The following is an 18,676-nucleotide window of genomic DNA, read 5'->3' on the forward strand; positions in this document are numbered from 1 at the left end:
GCTGGCTCATGACTGTAATCCTAGCTACTCAGGAGACTGAGATCTGAGGATCACTGTTCAAAGCCAGCCTGGGCAGGAAAGTCTGTGACACTCTTATCTCCAATAAACCACCAGAAAACCGGTGGTGCTGTGGCTCAAGTGGTAGAGAGAGTGCTTCACTTGATCTGACGAGCTCAGAGACAGTGCCCAGGCCCAGAGTTCAAGCCCTATGACCAATACACACACACACACAATTTTTTAAATGGACTTTTAGTCAAATTCCACATATCTAAAACAACAGAATTCCTTGTTTTATGCATGATACAAATTAATAAATAGTAGACAGACCAGTTAAGGTACAATACTAAGGAAATCACAATTCAAATCAATTAAGACAAGAATACCCAAATACAATGGGGGAGTTAATAAAGAATTTTTCTTCAGCTCACTTTTCTCTATTCTCAAAAAATTTCTGCAATATACATACATTTATAGCCAGGAAAAAAATGACTTCATGTTGAAAAAGAAAAAAACATGTCAAACCACAAACAACAAAATGAACAATAGAAAAGCTACAGGAGGGGTAAACCCCACCATCTGAAGTGTTAAGATAGACAGGAAGGGAATGTGAGAGGCATACCTTGTCAAATGCAGTCTTTTGTTCAGGTGGGGGGAAAGCAGCTTTTTGTTCAGGTGGTTGTGTAGGAGCTGTCTTTAACTGAGCTGTGATAGCCTGAACCTGAGCCATCACAGCATTGTCAAGAGCAGGAGACTGTGGTTTTGGTGGTTGCTGAAAAGTCTGAAGGATCTGCTGAAGCTTAAAGAATAGGAAAACTAATAAACGACACAACAAAATATAATCATAGAACAAAACAAAACAACTTAAGACTATGAATAATGAAATTAGTCATTAGCTGGGAAAACCAACTTTGCTAATGGTTAAATCTGTGAATGACTAGATTAGACAGTGTGAATTGCTTAAATTTAAAACTCTATACTGAAAAAACAATACCAACAACCTAAAAGATAACAGTTATCTTTAACTGTGTTAACAGTAGGTTTTCTTGAAATCTAGAAAAATTCAATCAAAATAATTATCAATCAGAAATGCTAGAATTCTGAGCAATAACACTAGGCAATTAAGTTTGTTTTTCATTTTATCATGTTCCTTACTGTATCCCTAAAGAACAAGAAGTTATTTAAGCTAAAAGGTACATACATTTCTCCCTCCAATGTATTTATGAACAAGGAATGGGAAATAAGAACTGGCAACAATACCATACCTTGTAAACTATTTGATCTTTGAGTAGGTAGCTTACCTGTTGGCCTTGAGTTGTCTGAAAAAGTTGAGCCACAGCAGCAAAAGCATCAGAACTAGGCAACTGTGGTACAGCAGGTATAGAGTTTGGAGTAGCTTGTGGAGGTTCAGAGGAAACTTTTACTGTAAGTGGAGGTGAGCCTAAAATAAAAAGCAAAGAGCAGTAGGGCTTAAGAAAAATGTCAATAAGTTTATTCCTTTTTTGGGCTCTCTTAAAGTTTTATGGCTAAAATAAAATTGCACCAAATTTAATACATAGTAATATACAGATTGTGGTTACTGAACTACAGTAAGGATAAAAATGTCATATTTTCATTAGAAATAAGAATTTGATTGAGGGACTGGAAGCATAGCTCAGTCGGTAGAGCACTGCTAGCCAATGAGCAAAAGTGTCAGGTACTGAGTTTGAGCCCAGGATCTCAAACAAAAAAAGAAATTCAAGAAAAGAAAGCTGTATCTTCTAAGACATAAAGTTTCCTTCTTATGAAAAAACTTTAGTAATACAGATAGACATGAAATCTTTCACAGAGAAAAATAGCGTGATTATCTAGGTTTACACTCTACTGTACCTTCATTATTGGTAACATTTTCTGCTACTGGGGCTGCATTACTGGTTCCTGCTGCCATGTCCAAGAGAGGCTGGATAATTTCAATTTTGAACACTCCATTTTTTTGCCAAAGATTTAGCACACGGACTATTTTACTCTGTTATGTGTAAAAAACATGAATATTTGCTGAAATACTTATATCCAACATCTCCATAGAAAGTATGTTTTATAAACAAAGTGCATCAGAATTACTACTCAGTTAAACTACTATAATTAGCCTTTCTAGAGTATGAAACAATCTATAGACCTGAAGAGTCAACAGAAGTATGCATGTGTATAAATACACAATTACGTGTATATACAAATATGTATGTATATATGTATGTATGCATGCATGCATGCATGCATGTATATATGTATGTGTACATGCATCTGTGTGTGTATATGTGATGTGGGACTGGAACTCAGGGCCTGGGTGCTGTTCCTGAGCTTTTTTGCTCAAGGCTAGCACCCTACCAATTGAGAGCCACAGGTCCACTTCTAGTTTTTGCGGTGTTTAACTGGAGATAAAGAGTCTCATGTCCGGGTTGTCTTCAAACCGTGATGCTCATATCTCCTCAGCCTCCTGAGTAGCAAAGTTTACAAGCATGAGCCACCAGCACCCAACTAACAGAAGTATTTTATTTCTTGTTTTCACTGTAGTTTATAAGAAAAATCCATCAACGATCAAAAAATGGTTATCCTAGAGAAGTATATGAATCAAAGAAGAAATTTTAAATGTAAAATACTGAATTGTTAGAGGTACCATGTTGCTGCTCAGCAGATCCCTAAACTGAATAGCTAGACTTGTTAATCTGATTAGCAACTTATTTCTCTCCGCACTCCACAATTATAACTCCATTCTTAGATTCTACTAATCATATTAAACAGGACAACATCCCTTGTATGAGGACCGTACTAATCTTCTCTGTATCATTCCAAGTTTGTGTATATGTGTGTGAATATGCTGCCAGCAAGCACCAACAATACAACCTTCCTAAGGGATTCATTAAAAAAAAAAAAAAACAAGAAATAAGCTGGGCGCCGATGGCTCATGCCTGTAATCCTAGCTACCCAGGAAGATGAGATCTGACCATCACAGTTCAAAGCCAGCCCAGACAGGAAAGTCTGTGAAACTCTTATCTCCAATAAACCACCAGAAATCCAGAAGTGGAGCTGTGGCTCAAGAGGTAGAGTGCTCACCTTGAGCTGAAGAGCTAAGGGACAGCTCCCAGGCCCAGAGTTCAAACCCCAACACTGACAAAAAAGACACATGAAATAACCACTGTAATAAAAAACCTCCTTCAAACTCATATAAATTACAAGATTTTATCTAGTAATACAGTAAGTTTCAAATAACATACATTTAATGAATATAAATTTAGCTTTAAAATTATTAACAATACCTTATCTTCAGATGGACAAAGATATAAATATTGGAATGTAGCAGTTATATTTTTAGAAAATCTTGGCCCAAAAACATCTTTATCAGTTCCAAACTGATGACGAGACTGTCGCACAATTGAATCAATTACATACAATCCTGGAACCTTATATTCTGGTTTACACTGCAAGAAACAAGATGTAAATTCAGTACAAATAAACCAAAATTGTAATTTAACCCTTATTAATCTCATATTTAATAACCTTATGTAAATGTCACTGACTTCAGGAATTGCACAAATGTTTCAGCTATCTAACTGGCTAAGCTGTCAAAATTCCCAAGTCTATATATATTTCCATTACTTGATACTTCATAACCCTAAGACTTCACTTTTCTGATTCTTCTACCTTCTTCCAGAATAGGCATAATCCTTCTCTAAACTACTTCCATGAATATTCCCTTTTATGATTATCCCCCTACAGCAATTCAACAATTTTCACCTTGCAAAATTATAAAGAGGTAATTTATCAACACATCAATTTAATCTTACTTAAGTACAGAACTAAAGAAATAAAAATTAAGAAGAAGAGTCTAGCAAATTGGAAAAGCAGTACTAGAAACAGACACCTACATGCATTTCCGATGGTTGTAGAAAAGGAAAGACTCTTTTATGGAAGACAATATGGCAATAAAAGTAAAAGTTTGGCTGGTAACCCTGGCAGTTCTTGCTCTTAACTACCATAAAGTGGACCTGTGACTCAAGTGGTAGAACGCTAGCCTTGAACACAAGTGCTCAGGAGCAGTGCCCTGAACACACATTCTCAGGGAAGAGCCCAGGCCTTAGATTCAAACTACAGGACTGGCAAGGAAAAAGTAAAACCCTATTCAGTTAGCAACTGTACATATAGAAATTTATTCTATAGTAATTTATGCTATACTAAGATCTGCACTTTTTTTTCCTGTTATGTTTAGCTACTGAAGCATTTCCTATAAAACCTCTATTCAGCTGGGTGGTAAATCATGGTAACAAATAAAATGCAGATGTTTGTAGTAAGTTCAGTGGGAGAAGCAGTTAATTACCAGTACCCTCTCCAACTTCCTCTCAGAAATATTCAAGGTTTGAAATATTCAATGTGAATTAATGTCAATAGAATAGATGGGGCTAGCCGGGCGCTGGTGGCTCACGCCTGTAATCCTAGCTACTCAGGAGGCTGAGATCTGAGGATCGCGGTTCAAAGCCAGCCCAGGCAGGAAAGACCGCGAGACTCCTATCTCCAATAAACCACCAGAAAACCGGAAGTGGCGCTGTAGCTCAAGTGGTAGAGCGCTCGCCTTGAGCTGATGAGCTGAGGGACAGAGCCCAGGCCCAGAGTTCAAGCCCCACGACCGGCAAAAAAAAAAAAAAAAAAAAAGAATAGATGTGGCTAAGGGTAGAGTGGGCCCATCAACCTGAGGAAGGGTCCTAGGCTTATGATAAACTCTGTTGTGAGGATATCAAAGTTGAATGCTGAGCTCTTAATAAATAAAAAAATAAATTTAAACTAGTGATTAAAGAGAACATAAACTACTCTTTGATAACCTACTGTTTAGAAGCAAATAGCAAATATACAAATTATAATTTATAAGGTAAAATACAAACATAGGTCACAAATAAGGTAATAAATAAAATAATTACCTTTTTGATGAATTTTTCTACTATTTGAACAACATGCTTATAAAGCTGAAAAGAAAAGAAATTGTGGCCAATTTACACATTTCTATATTCTTTTCATTACAGAAAGACTTTAAAATTCATATAATTAAGAGGTTATCAAGATAATATTCAATGAGCCATGAGAAATAATCCAAAATCAACAGCTTAAAAAACTTTGATAACAAACCAAAGAAAGAAATTACCCAAAATAAAAACTACAAAGTCCTACCAAGCAGAAAAATATTTCCTTAGATATTTAATCTTCATAAAGCAAGGTATTAGGCAAACCTTATGAACAGAATAATGAAATTATAACTAGGCAATACCGTTTATGAAGTGGGTCTGGGTCAATTCAATGTGATCTCAGGTAATACATTTCAAAAAGCCCACATTTTATTTTTCTTCCCTTTTCCTTTTATAAGAAGCAAAGTAATAGCTGGTTTATGACAATAATTAAATAAAATTTAGAAACTTGCTTTGAAATGGCATATATATAGTATTATCATAAATTTTTAGCAAAAGCTAATCTTCCTTAATCCAGGCATTTTTTATAAGATAGTCTCATGTTTAACAACCTTTATAAAATTTCAGTAACATTCCTAAATTATCTATTTTACTCTTACCTTAATAGCTTTAATAGCAGCTTTAGTAATGAGAATCATCTTTGCTCTAGAAATAGGAGGTTTCATATCCATAAGTGAAAAGAGCTAAAAAAAGAAAAACAAGAAAGGAAAAAAGGAGAAAAAAAAAGCTTTTAGAAGATAAGGTCAATTTTGTTATTCAATAAAAATATTTGTGATTTAACTAAGAGAACAAACTTTTGGAACTAAGTTTAACAATTTGGTTAGCAAGTAAAAACTAGGAACTTTTCTATGTATTAATAAAGTTCATATTTAAAGAAAAGTGAAGAACATGAGGCAAAGATTTAAATATGTAAAACCTATAATAGGAAGAAAACTATAAAACTTTATCAAAGAACCCAAAAATGGTCTGAATGGAAGCAAACACACCTATTCTTGGACAGAATATGGTAATAGTGAGAATGACAAACAATACATAAGTTTCAATACAAATTTTACTATTTTAGAATTTTTAATAAGATTTTGAAATATACTTCAGAGATTCTATTAATCAATCTTTTGATTGTCACATTTCCATTTCAATCCAATAAATGCTATTATTTCAAAAACAAACCTTAGAATGCTAACCAGACACCACACACCAAGAAGCTAGTCTGAAGAACAAGTCTCTTTACATGGAGTACAACTAGCCCTACTAGGCAAACATTCCTAATTTCCATACTTTTCAAAAGCATTCACACTATGGGACCACAGATACCAGTGAAAATTTTTAAAAAGGTATGTAATGTACCAAATACAATCTATGTAAGAGGACCAGATAATCTTAAATGGGAAAATGTAGAAAATTTCTATAAATAATATTAAGAAAATGGGAGATACAACTAGTTACATAGAAATTGATTTTCTGAAATAAGACATTATTACTACTTTATCAATAACATTATTTTATTTTATTTTTTTTTGGTCGGTCGTGGGACTTGAACTCTGGACCTGGGCGCTGTCCCTCAGCTCTTCAGCTCAAGGCGAGCGCTCTACCACTTGAGCTACAGCGCCACTTCTGGTTTTCTGGTGGTTTATTGGAGATAGGAGTCTCACAGTCTCTCCTGCCTGGGCTGGCTTTGAACCGCAATCCTCAGATCTCAGCCTCCTGAGTAGCTAGGATTACAGGCGTGAGCCACCAGCGCCCGGCATATCAGTAACATTATTTAAAAACTCTTCTCTCAACACATGCTAAGCCAGGCGCCAGTGACTCATGCCTGTTAATCCTAGCCACTCAGAAGGCTGAGATCTGAGGATCATGGTTCAAAGCCAGCCCAGGCAGGAAAGTCTGTGAGACTCCTATCTCCAATAAACGACCAGAAAAACCAAAGTGGTGCTATGTCTCAAGGAGTAGAGTGCTCGCTTTGAGCTGAAGAGCTCAGGGACAGCTCCTAGGCCCAGAGTTCAAGCCCCATGACAACCACCACCACCACCAAAGAACACATGATAAGGGGTCCAAACAGGCATGCTTCTCCAGATAAGAAAACTTTAGAAACTGTTCCTTTGGAGAGGAAATAGAGAGAAAAGGAGCAGTTTCATAAACTCTTTATTGGTGGCTTAAGCTTTGAAACCACAGAACAAAGTTTGAGAAACTACTGTGAGCAATGAGGAAAGCTCACACGGTGTGGTTATTATGAGGGATCCTGCAAGCAAGAGAATTTGGTTTTGTAACTTTCTCATCCATGGCTGAGGTTAATGCTACCCTGGCTGCCAGGCCTCATTTAATTGGTGGGAGAGTGGTTAAGCCAAAATGTGCTATATGTAGCAAGAGAGGAGTCTGGCAAACCAGAGGCTCATGTGACTGTAAAGAAGCTGTTTGCTGGTGGAATTAAAGAAGACAGTGAAGAACATCACCTTAGAAATTACTCTGAAGAACACTGACAAATTGATACCATTGAGATAATTACTGGTAGCAGTCTGAAAACAAAAGAGGCTTTGGCTTTGTTACTTTTGATGCCTGTGGATAAAATTGTATTGCAAAATACCACATTATCAATGGTCATAATGCAGAAGCAAAAAAGGCATTGTCTAGACAAGTAATGCAAGAGGTCCAAAGTTCTAGAAGAAGAGGACGGAATTTTGGTTTTGGGGAAATTCTGGACCAGGACCAGGAAATGGATGCGGATATGGGGATGGCTATAGTGGGTGTGGAGGACCTGGAGGTGGCAATTTTGGAGGTAGCCCTGGTTAAGGAGGAGGAAGAGGAAAAAGAGGAGGACATGGTGGTGGAGGACCTGGCAATCAGGATATGGCAATCAGGGTGGGGGCTACAGAGGTGATTACTATTAGGATCCATCTTGGTGGTCCCAGGGGACCACGGAGAGGCAGGCACACACAGGAGAAAGATTATTATAAGGTTTAATATCGGGGCCACATCTCTCTTGGGTGAGGGAGCAATATGGCATTGGCCCCTATCCACGTGGGTAGCTCTGGGGGTAGTAAGCAAGGCCCTTGCGTAGGTATGTCTGGGTGGAGAGTGGGAGTGGCCAGCTATATGGCAGAACTCTAGAGAAGGGAGGAGCTCAGGTTGGATGGAGCTGAGGACGGGGTTGGGGATAATGCTAACAGTTATGACCATTATGGAAGAGGAAATTAGAATGATTTTTGGAAATTACAACCTTCTAACTATGGTCCAATGGAGAGTGGAAACTTTGATGGTAGCAGGAACATAAGGGGACTTATATGGTAGAACAAACTATGGTCCAGGAAGCAGTGGTGGAAGTGGTGGTTATGGTGGGAGCAGCCAATAGCAAGCTTCTTCCCGTTTCCCATGGGCTTCACTGTATAAATACGAGGATGAGAGCCCAGAGGTAACAGAACAGCTTCAGGTTATTGAAATAACAATGTTACGGAAACTCTTATCTCAGTTAGGCATAAATATGCAGATATGGCAGAAGACACCAGAGCAGATGCAAAGAGCCATTTTGTGAATGGACTGGATTTAATAACCTTCCTGTATAGGAAGGATTGTTTAAAAAAAAAAAAGCCTTTGAGACAGTATCTTTGATTTTTTTTTTCCCTGTCAGTAATGGGTCTTGAACTCTGGGCCCGGGCACTGTCCCTGAGTTTTTCAGTACAAGGCTAGCACTCTACTCTAGCACTTGAGACACAGCACCACTTCCAGTTTTCTGGTGGTTAACTGGAGATAAGAGTCTCATGCTTTTCAAACTACAGGTTGAAAATCACTATTAGCAGATTGTGAAAATAAGCTTAATGAATAGTAATATAACTTTTATAATGGATCTAAATAAAAAAAAAACCTCAAAAACATTACACATAATAGACACTGCACATTAACAGGGGCAAATACAGTTATCCTATAGTGAAACTGGTTTTAGCATCCTCACATGAAGATACTAAAGTACCTTATACAAAATGGCATAGATCAGGAGGCTGAGATCTGAGGATCACAGTTCAAAGCCAAACAGAGCAGTAAAGTTCATGAGAATTTTATCTCCAATTAACCACCAGAAAACCGGAAGTAGAGCTGTGGCTCAAGGGTTAGAGCGCTCACCTTGAGCTAAAGAGCTGAGGGACAGCGCCCAGGCTCAGAGTTCAAGCCCCATGACCAACCAAACACAAAAAATAAAAAATGGCATATAATTTGCATGTAACCTTTGTCCATCTTCTATATTCTCAATCAATCTCATCACTTACAATAATACTTAACACAATGTAAATGCTATATAAAGAGGTGCCAAGGTACATCGCTAAGGAGTAATGACAAGATGGAAAGACATCTTTTGTACATTCCGATGCATCGATGAAATAAAACTCTGTAGTACATAAATGAGAGAGAAGTAAACAATTTCTGAACAAGGAATGTTGGGAAGAGTCTCTGAAATGATGAGAGGGCCCAAGAGTATGTCTGAACATCATTTCATTCATGTGTTTGGCATATGGCAAATTTAAGTCTTGCTCTTTGGAACTTCCAGAATTTTTGTCCTCAATATCTTTGGTCCAAGTTAAATCTGTGGATATGAAGAAACAAATATACTATTTTGTGAAACTTAAGTTTTGGCTGGGGGTTCATGTATACAATCACCAGAGTCTGATGTAAGATTTAATTCTCACGTGAGGATCATGGTTAAAAAATACGGAATCTGGGCTGGAAAGGTGGCTCAGTGGTAAAGCGCTTGCCTTGAATGCATGAGGCCCTGGGTTCGATTCCTCAACACCACAAACAGAAAAAGCCAGAAGTGGCACTGTGGCTCAAGTGGTAGAGTGCGCCCAGCCCAGAGTTCATTCAGGCCCCATGACAGACAAAAACAAAACAAAACAAAACAAAAAATGAATCTATATACTGTTATTTTTCCCACTGCTGGATATTCATATTTTCAATAATTTTGTATTATAAGAATACTGCTACAAGTATTCTGAAAAAAATTATGAAAGCTACTTTTCAGAGAAAAGTTCATTTGTTTTGAAAATAAGGAAAATATGCCCAAAGTAACCACAGTTTATCTTTCTTTTTTGTTGTTGTTGTTGGCCATGGGGCTTGAACACTGTTCCTCAGCTAGGATTACAGGCATGAGCCACCGGTGCCCAGCCAACCACTGTTTGTCTTTCAATGCAGTGTTTCCTTCAAACGAATAATAACTATGAAAAACAAAACCATAAAAATTTAGTTCTTGACCTAGTTTAGAACGCATATAGTAATAAACACAAAGAATCAAGAGTAGCTGGGTGCCTGTAATCCTAGGTACTTAAGAGGCTGAGATCTGAGGATAGCGGTTCAAAGCCAGCCCGGGCAGGAAAAGTCTTATCTCTAGTAAACCACCAGAAAAGAGGAAGTGGAGCTGTGGCTCAAGTGGTGCTGTGGTTCATGTGGCCTTGAGCTGAAGAGCCGAGGGATAGTGACCAGGCCCAGAGTTCAAGCCTCACCAAAGACAAAAAAAAAAAAAAAAGGTAAGAGATGAAATGATCATTTGGACTAAGAATGAGATAATTAAACATCGAGTATCAGCCAACAAATCTCAGGGGAAGAAAAATTCCAAGGGGAAAAAAACTACCAGTTTTTTCTATAAAGTCCTCAAACCAGAAATCAACCCCAAAACTACAAAATTTCCTAGTGGAAGAAAAAACAAAAAAACAAAAATTGTGATATTCTGGACAAAGACCTGGTTTTCAATGAGTCCAACCATGTAGATGATTTTAAGATCTTATACTATAGTACTCTCATTTGTATGCTAGTCGCATTATTATTATTATTTTGGTCTTTTATAGCTCCCCCGCCCTGCCCCCAGCTGAGGACAGAACAGGACCGAACTCAGGGTCTTATACTTGCCTGAGCTAAATCCCCAACCCCAGTACTCTCATTTGTAAAGCGTGTACTTACATCTGCTTGAGAGAAATTTTAGTGAGAATTAAATGACATTTTAGGTAACCTAACACAGGTTAAGTTACAATATAACCATTATGTACAGTCATGTTGACTGTGGTTTTTTAGTTTCATAGTTACACTGTTTACCCGCCCTTCATAGAATTTTACTTTGACATTCAGACCACTAGAGTTTGGTTCTGAAAGTCTTTTCAATCTATTATGTAGCCTGTAGTGTGATTGTTATTTGAATCAGCTTATAAATTTCATAAACTTATAAAATCAAAATAGGACCTGTAGAATGAAATTTTTTGATCATTTATTAACAGCTAAAATCCACTCAACAATACTGTTTGGTATCTTACTTCCTTTTCTTATGTATTCATGATGTAGTCATAGCCAGCATCTTCCTGAAAAATTTAGTGTATTCTCTTCATTAAATATAACATACTTAACCAAAAAGAAATTTTTATTTGTTGTTATAAATTGTTAGTGAAAGTGCTGTTAGTATTTAGCAATTCCTAGAAATTCATTAAGGCAGAACTGGCAAAGATGAAAATGAATTGGCAGAGTTGACAGTTTCTTGAATTTGCATTTCCCTACTTCTATCAAGGCAATGATAAGTAATTTTTAACCTTTGTTACTCCTTTATTTCCTTTCTGAATCTCTGAATGGATATTTATTCCTACTTTTTCCTTAAACTTAAAACCAATTATTTTCTTAAAACTTATTTTATAATTAATTATACTGATTGTATCTAGTTTTATTCTTTTGCTTTTATGACACTAAGATGACAAAGCAGAGGAGGGGAAGGGAAAAAACAAATTGTTTAAATAGGGATACAGGTTGACCCATTGCAACAATGAGAAGTACAAGACACTATGTTGAAAAACGAGCTTTACAATGGGGGGTGGGGGGGGAAGGAGGGGAGATGTAGTTGAGGAGGTGCCAGGGAAGGGATGGTAGGAGAAAAACAAAGGAGGCAATAATGCTGATAAGAAATGTACTCATTACCTTGATCATGTAACTGTAACCTCTCTATACAGTATTTTCACAATAAAAAACTTATTTTTTAAAAAAGATCCAAAGCATGGGGCTGGAAAGGTGGCTTAGTGGTAGAGCACTTGCCTTGCATGCCTGAGGCCCTGGGTTCAATTCCTCAGCACCACATAAGCAAAAAGGAAAAAGCTGGAAGTGGCGCTGTGGCTCAAGTGGTAGAGTGCTAGCCTTGAGCTGAAGAGCTGAGGGACAGCGCCCAGGCTCAGAGTTCAGGCCCCACAACCGAACCCCCCCCCCAAAAAAAGATCCAAAGCAAATTTTCCTGAAGCCTTATTAATACATAATTGCAAATTTAAAAAACTAATGATACCACCGGGCGCTGGTGGCTCACGCCTGTAATCCTAGCTACACAGGAGGCTGAGATCCGAGGATCGCAGTTCAAAGCCAGCCCGGGCAGGAGAGACCGTGAGACTCCTATCTCCAATAAAACCACCAGAAAACCGGAAGTGGCGCTGTAGCTCAAGTGGTAGAGCGCTCGCCTTGAGCTGAAAAGCTAAGGGACAACGCCCAAGCCCAGAGTTCAAGCCCCACGACAGACAAAAAAAAAAAAAAAAAAAATAATGATACCATCTGGGTTTTTCCTTTGTTTTTAAACTACAAAGCTACAGTTCTTTCTTATATTTTGTTTTCAGCCGGACGCCTACTACCTTATTTGAAATAATTTAAGCTGATCACCAGCTTCCTCATGTATGAAAGTAAGCTAGATAAAATAACTTCTGAGGTCAGCTAACATTTAAAGTTATATGGCACTGTGATGGAGTACCATCCTCAGAAACTGAATATTACTTTTAAAGGATTTTGTAGCTTACTATGGAAATTCCCTATTACCTTGCTTCCTCATAAATAATGCTCATTAAAAAAACATAGAATTCACTCTTCAATGATTTGTATATTTACAAGTATGCATATATCCATTTTAAAAATGTGTGGGTACTGTACTCCTATCCATATAAAAAATACAAAAACAGAAGCTGGGCGCCAATGTCTCACACTTGTAATCCTTGCTACTCAGGAGGCTGAGATCTGAGGACTGCAGTTCAAAGCACCCTGGGCATTAAATCTATGAGATTCTTATCTCCAATTAACCACCAAAAAAAACTGGAAGTGGCACTGTGGCTCAAGTGTTAAGCATGCTCACCTTGAGCAGAAGAGCTCAGGGACAGCACCAGGCCGAGTTCAAACCCCACAACCAATGACAACAACAATAACAAAAAACAGCAAAGTATATGAAAATGTTTATTATCATTTAGGAATCATAAAAAAATTAGGAAGTCTTTAAAATATTGCTCTTATATCTGGAAATTCTAAACCTATATGAAACTATTGTCAAGTTTTATTTTTGCCTTGCTACTATGTTCCTATTATCCCATGTTTTTGTTAAGAGAAGTGCAATAGTTGGACAAATTAAAGATGGTTACATAGTTGCTGACTTCTGATGGTTTGACTTAAACTAATCCTGGTTTTGGTAACATTATTCAATACATTAAACAAAATTATTCAGTATTTTAAGAAATAATAGGCTTTGTGTTAGATGATTTTTTTTTTTTTGAGGAATGGAGGTAGATAATGGTATTGGGACTTGAACTCAGGTCCACGGTGCTCTCTCTTAGATTTTTTTCACAGCTCTATAATATAAGACACACTTCCGCTTCTGGTCTTTTTCTGGTGAACTGGAGATAAAAGTCTCATACTTGCTGGCACCAGTGGCTCATACCTATAGTCCTAGCTACTCAGGAGATTGACATCTGAAGACTGCAGTTCAAAGCCAGCCAGTCAGGAAAGCCCATGAGACTCTTATCTCCAATTAACCACTAGAAAACTGCAAATGGCGCTGTGGCTTAAGTGGTAGAGTGCTTGCCTTGACCTGAAGAGCTGAGGGATAGTGCCCAGGCCCAGAGTTCAAGCCCCACGAGAGAGGAGAGGAGAGGAGAGGAGGGGAGGGAAGAGGAGAGGAGGAGAGGGGAGGGGACGGGAGAGATGAGAGGAGGGGAGGGGAGAGGAGAGAGGAGAGGAGAGAAGAGAGGAGAGGAGAGGAGAAGAGGGGAGAGGAGAGGAGGGGAGAGGAGAAGAGAGGAGGGGAGGAGAGGATAAGTGTACTACATGCACTTTTGTCAAGATAAACAGGTGTATCATGATGCAACCTCATTGTTCTAAGTTGAGGAAAATAAAGATTAATGTAATAATTAAATGTAGCTGATTCTTTCAAAGAGACAGAAGCAAAAGTTGGCAACGAGGACAAACAAACAGCAAACTTAGGATAAGAACATTTCACAGCAACATTTGTTGGGAAAAAACCATGATAGTTCTCAGTATACATGGACTGATATAGTTCAGTTTTATTACACAACCTGGACTACAAAAACAAAAGAATAGAAAAATTAAGCATGTCAAGAAATTTAATGCTGGAACTGTCAAGTAGAACAATCAATCACTGGATATTAAGACTCCTAGAAATCATAGGGGAGGCCATAATTTAAAGAATGACTTTGGGCTAAAACATGAATTTTGGATTAAGATCAAAATTGATTTTGAATACATCATTGCTGTCTATTGATCATCCTTTCAATTTGGTAAACATCTCTTGAAGACTTATTATATGAACTGAAAGGCCTTACATGTAAAAATAGTTTTTTTCTTCTAGTTTCTTATGTTATTCTCACTTTAATTTTTTTTTTTGGGTCCGGACATGGGGCCTGAACTCTGGGCCTGGGTGCTGTCCCTCAGCTCTTCAGCTCAAGGCTAGCACTCTACCACTTGAGCCAAAGCGCCACTTCCGGCTTTTTTCCTTTTTGCTTATGTGGTGCTGGGGAATCGAACCCAGGGCCTCATGCATGCAAGGCAAGCGCTCTACCACTGAGCCACCTTCCCAGCCCCTCACTTTAACTTGTATGTAACATTTTTTACTGGTTACTAAGAGTTTATTCCTGTTGGATGCAGATACTTAAGCATCTAATTCTATAGCTTTCTTCCTTTTGCATTTGATTCAATATAGCAGATAGACTGGCTTAATTAAACTACATCAAGTTAAAGCCAACAAACTATAATGTAGTATACATAAGCATTATGCTTTTAATAAATGTATTCTTATTTCCAAAAAGATGCTTTATGGCCAACTCCATAAAATAAACACATATTGATAGAAAAATTAGGTAAGGAATAGCTTACAGTCCCTTCCTTACCTAACGTTTCATTTTATGTCTTTAATGTATAATTTACTAAAGAAATATTTAAATAAAAGCTACAAGTATTGGACTAATGGACTGGGGGAAGAGGAGAAGCCAATCACAAGAATGACTGTAATTCTATTTGAAAACATAATGTTATGTTCAGTCTATCAATGCACAGACAATACAAGCCAGGGGAATTCAAAAATGTACAGAGATCCCAAATGACAAAGGAAACCCCAACAGTTAAACAGTAAGCACAAGGAAAGTAAGTTTAAATCTTATCAACCAATAATCAAAGAAACCCAAATTAAAACGAGACATAATACACTGCTTACCTAACTGGCATGAATGAGGACTGGCATAAAGCAAAAAGGGCACTCTGCTGATGAGACAATGAGCAAGTTTAAATTCCACACAGAAATGTAAAATTATATAAGAAGAACTAAAAATAGCGTTACCTTTCAAACCAGTAATTCTACTCCTAGAAATTTAAAGCAATAATCATTTTGCATGCAGATTTTCTACAATGACTATTCAGAAAATAAACAGAATAATCTGAAGTTATTAAAAAGATCTAGTAACCCAAACATAAGGCTGACAAATTGGTACAACTTTTAAGCCTTTTAGTCTTATTGTTTCTTTCATCTTCTAATTTAAACGTACCTAATGCATTAATTTTAAAATAAATTCATGGATTTAAAAACTCATTTAGGTCTAAGAGACAAAAATGCATCTTCCTCCAACTTTGTGTGTTTTGTGTATGGTGTATGCACCAGTTCTTGAACTTGAACTCAGGTTCTGGGATGCTGTCCCTGAGCTCTTTTGCTCAAAGCTAGTGCTCTATCACTTGAGCCAAAGCTCTACTTCCTACTTTCTGGTGCTTAATTATAAGTAAGAATTTCTGCTGACTTTCCTTTGCAGGCTGGCTTTGAACCCTGGTCCTCAGATCTCCAGGGCTACATGGCTCTCCACAGTTTTGTGGTTTTGTTGCTGTTTTACAATGAAACAGGGTTTTGCTAAACACAACTAAACACAAGCTAGCAATCCTGTTGCCTTAGTTCCTAAGTAGTTTATAGGTAAGCACTAGCATGTTCTACTTGCAACTTTTAGTAAACATATCTAGGTGATGAAATGTTATGTTCTGTACAATAGTTGTTACTGGATATAATCTGCCCATGGAATATCCTCTTTGAAATTACTATAGTATTTACAAATCTTTAGCAAACTTTAAAAATTACTAAAACTTTAAAATAAAATTTCCTCACAATAACTGGTGTCTATTATGGATATCCACAAGGTAAGTCACTTTTGTGTGAGTATGTATGCGCATGGACGCACCAGTTCTTGAGCTTGAACTCAGAGCCTGGGCACTGTCCTTGAATATTATGCTCAAGGTTAATGCTTTTACCATTTGAGCAACAACTCCACTTCTGGCTTTTGGGTGGTTAACTGAGACTCTTATTAAGAGTCTCATGGACTTTCTTACCTGTACTGGCTCTGAACTGAGTCCTGAGATCTCAGCCTCCTGAGTAGCTGAGTAGTGGATTACAGGTAGGAGCTACTTGTGCCCTCTAGGGTAAATCACTTTTAAATATATTTTCATATGCAACAAAGTTGAAATATAATATTCTCAATTTCTAGGGAGAAAAAAACTCATACTTTTTCTTTCCTAAATTTCCTTTTACCTACCACATGAAGCCATGTGAGGTTGTAGAATGGACTTTAAAAAACCTCAATCTCAGGAGCTGGGAAGGTGGCTCAGTGGTAGAGCGCTTGCCTTGAGCTGAAGAGCTGAGGGACAGAGTTCAGGCCCCACGACCGGACCAAAAAAAAAAAACAAAAAACCTCAATCTCAGAACTGCCTGCCCGCCCACCCTATACTGTGGGACTTTACATCAATTTTCTAGCTTCCTTACCTTTAATACAAAAAATTAATACATATACACAACATCTAACACATTACACTTCGCATCTAGTTGTTATTAACTAGAGCAAATGAAAGATTCTTTTCCTGCCTTTCCCTTGTACAGTCCTCTGGATTACTTCTTAAAATAGCATGTCAAAACTAAAGATATCCTCTGAACAAACTTGGTATTCAAGAGCAACAAAATAACTTACAGAGCCATGTAGTAAGGTACTGGCTATTGTCGTCAACCTGATATAAAATCACACAATGCAAGAAAATAATGAAAATGTCATATTATGACAATATTTCTGTGTTTTTAAAAAGTTTGGAAAGCTCTCATACCAAAAAATTTACCATTTACAAATACACAATTTAGTCCTGTGTAGACCATTCATAACTCCATAACTTTCAACACAATCTCAAAAAAAAAAAAACTTTAACTATTGGCAATCATTCCTCAGTCCTTTTCCTGCTCGCAGGCAAACAATAATCTTTCTTATTTCTATGGTCATGCCTAAGGAACACACTTAAAAACTAACTTGTTCCAGTTTGTATTAACTTTATAGAATCTGTTTACTAAATCTAACCGTGATTAAAGGCCTTTATGGGCTGGGAAGGTGGCTCAGTGGTAGAGTGCTTGCCTTGCATGCCTGAGGCCCTGGGTTCGATTCCTCAGCACCACATAAGCAAAAAGGAAAAAAGCCGGAAGTGGCGCTGTGGCTCAAGTGGTAGAGCACTAGCCTTGAGCTGAAGAGCTGAGGGACAGCGCCCAGGCCCAGAGTTCAGGCCCATGACCGGACCCCCATGACCAACCCCCCCCCAAAAAAAATAAAAATAAAAAAGAGATTTGGTGTCCTTTCTAAAGTGGATGGCTCATTTGGAGCTCTTCATTAAGGTGAATTAGCTGATATAGTCATTGACGCTTAAAGAATAGTTGTTTCCTAAAGAGTTACAGTTCAGATTCCCTTATGGGTAATTCTGCTTCAACCAAAACAGGTCCTAAGAAAGAAAATGGCAAAGTATATAAAGATATATTAGGGACCTTACAGAGGGAGATGAGAGACTACAAAGTTGTTCAGCTAATCCAAAAGTAACCAGGTGCAGGTGGTAATTGGGCAAACTGGCTCAAGACTCTGAATACACTAAAACTTTTACTCAGCTTGATATTACACTGACAATTCTAAATAATGTCAGAAATAAAATATTTTTCCTCACCATAATATAACTGGTACTCTAAACTACTGCTGTGGTTAATGCTGAGTTTAATTAACAACATGTAAGTGTCAAACTTGAATAGTGCCTTTAAAAGGAATTTGTTCAAGTTCATTAGTAAAGCCTCCAGTTAGTTCCAACATGTGGGACTCATCTGTATCCAATCCTGTGATATACACACGCAAACACACAAACACACACACACACCTACCTTTGTGCTTGAATAGTTAATAAAATATAAAAATGTGGTGGCTCAAGTGTTGGAGTACTAGCCTTGAGCAAAAGCAGCTCAGGGAGGTTGGGAAAGTGGCTCAGTGGTAGAGCGCTTGCCTTGCATGCATGAGGCCCTGGGTTCGATTCCTCAGCACCACATACGCAAAAAGAAAAAAAAGCCAGAAGTGGTGCTGTGCTCAAGTGGTAGAGCGCTAGCC

The 18,676-nt window shown here is 37.7% G+C and overlaps 1 protein-coding gene across 4 annotated transcripts in view; it reads right to left on the minus strand.

The window, feature by feature from the left end:
• Scaf4 (SR-related CTD associated factor 4) overlaps window positions 1-18,676 on the minus strand; it is a 58,616-nt gene that overhangs the window by 29,831 nt on the left and 10,109 nt on the right. For all 4 annotated transcript variants that reach the window (XM_070030561.1, XM_070030559.1, XM_070030560.1 and 1 more), the window contains exons 2-7: window positions 5,585-5,668; window positions 4,944-4,988; window positions 3,291-3,452; window positions 1,867-2,002; window positions 1,299-1,438; window positions 620-796 (exon numbers count right to left, since the gene is read on the minus strand). In XM_070030561.1, coding sequence (XP_069886662.1) covers window positions 620-796; window positions 1,299-1,438; window positions 1,867-2,002; window positions 3,291-3,452; window positions 4,944-4,988; window positions 5,585-5,668 — 744 coding nt within the window. The remainder of the gene's footprint in view (window positions 1-619; window positions 797-1,298; window positions 1,439-1,866; window positions 2,003-3,290; window positions 3,453-4,943; window positions 4,989-5,584; window positions 5,669-18,676) is intronic.

This window comes from Dipodomys merriami, unplaced genomic scaffold, assembly GCF_024711535.1.
Source record: "Dipodomys merriami isolate MVZ:Mamm:240054 unplaced genomic scaffold, mDipMer1.0.p SCAF_2, whole genome shotgun sequence".
NCBI classification, from domain to species: domain Eukaryota; kingdom Metazoa; phylum Chordata; class Mammalia; order Rodentia; family Heteromyidae; genus Dipodomys; species Dipodomys merriami.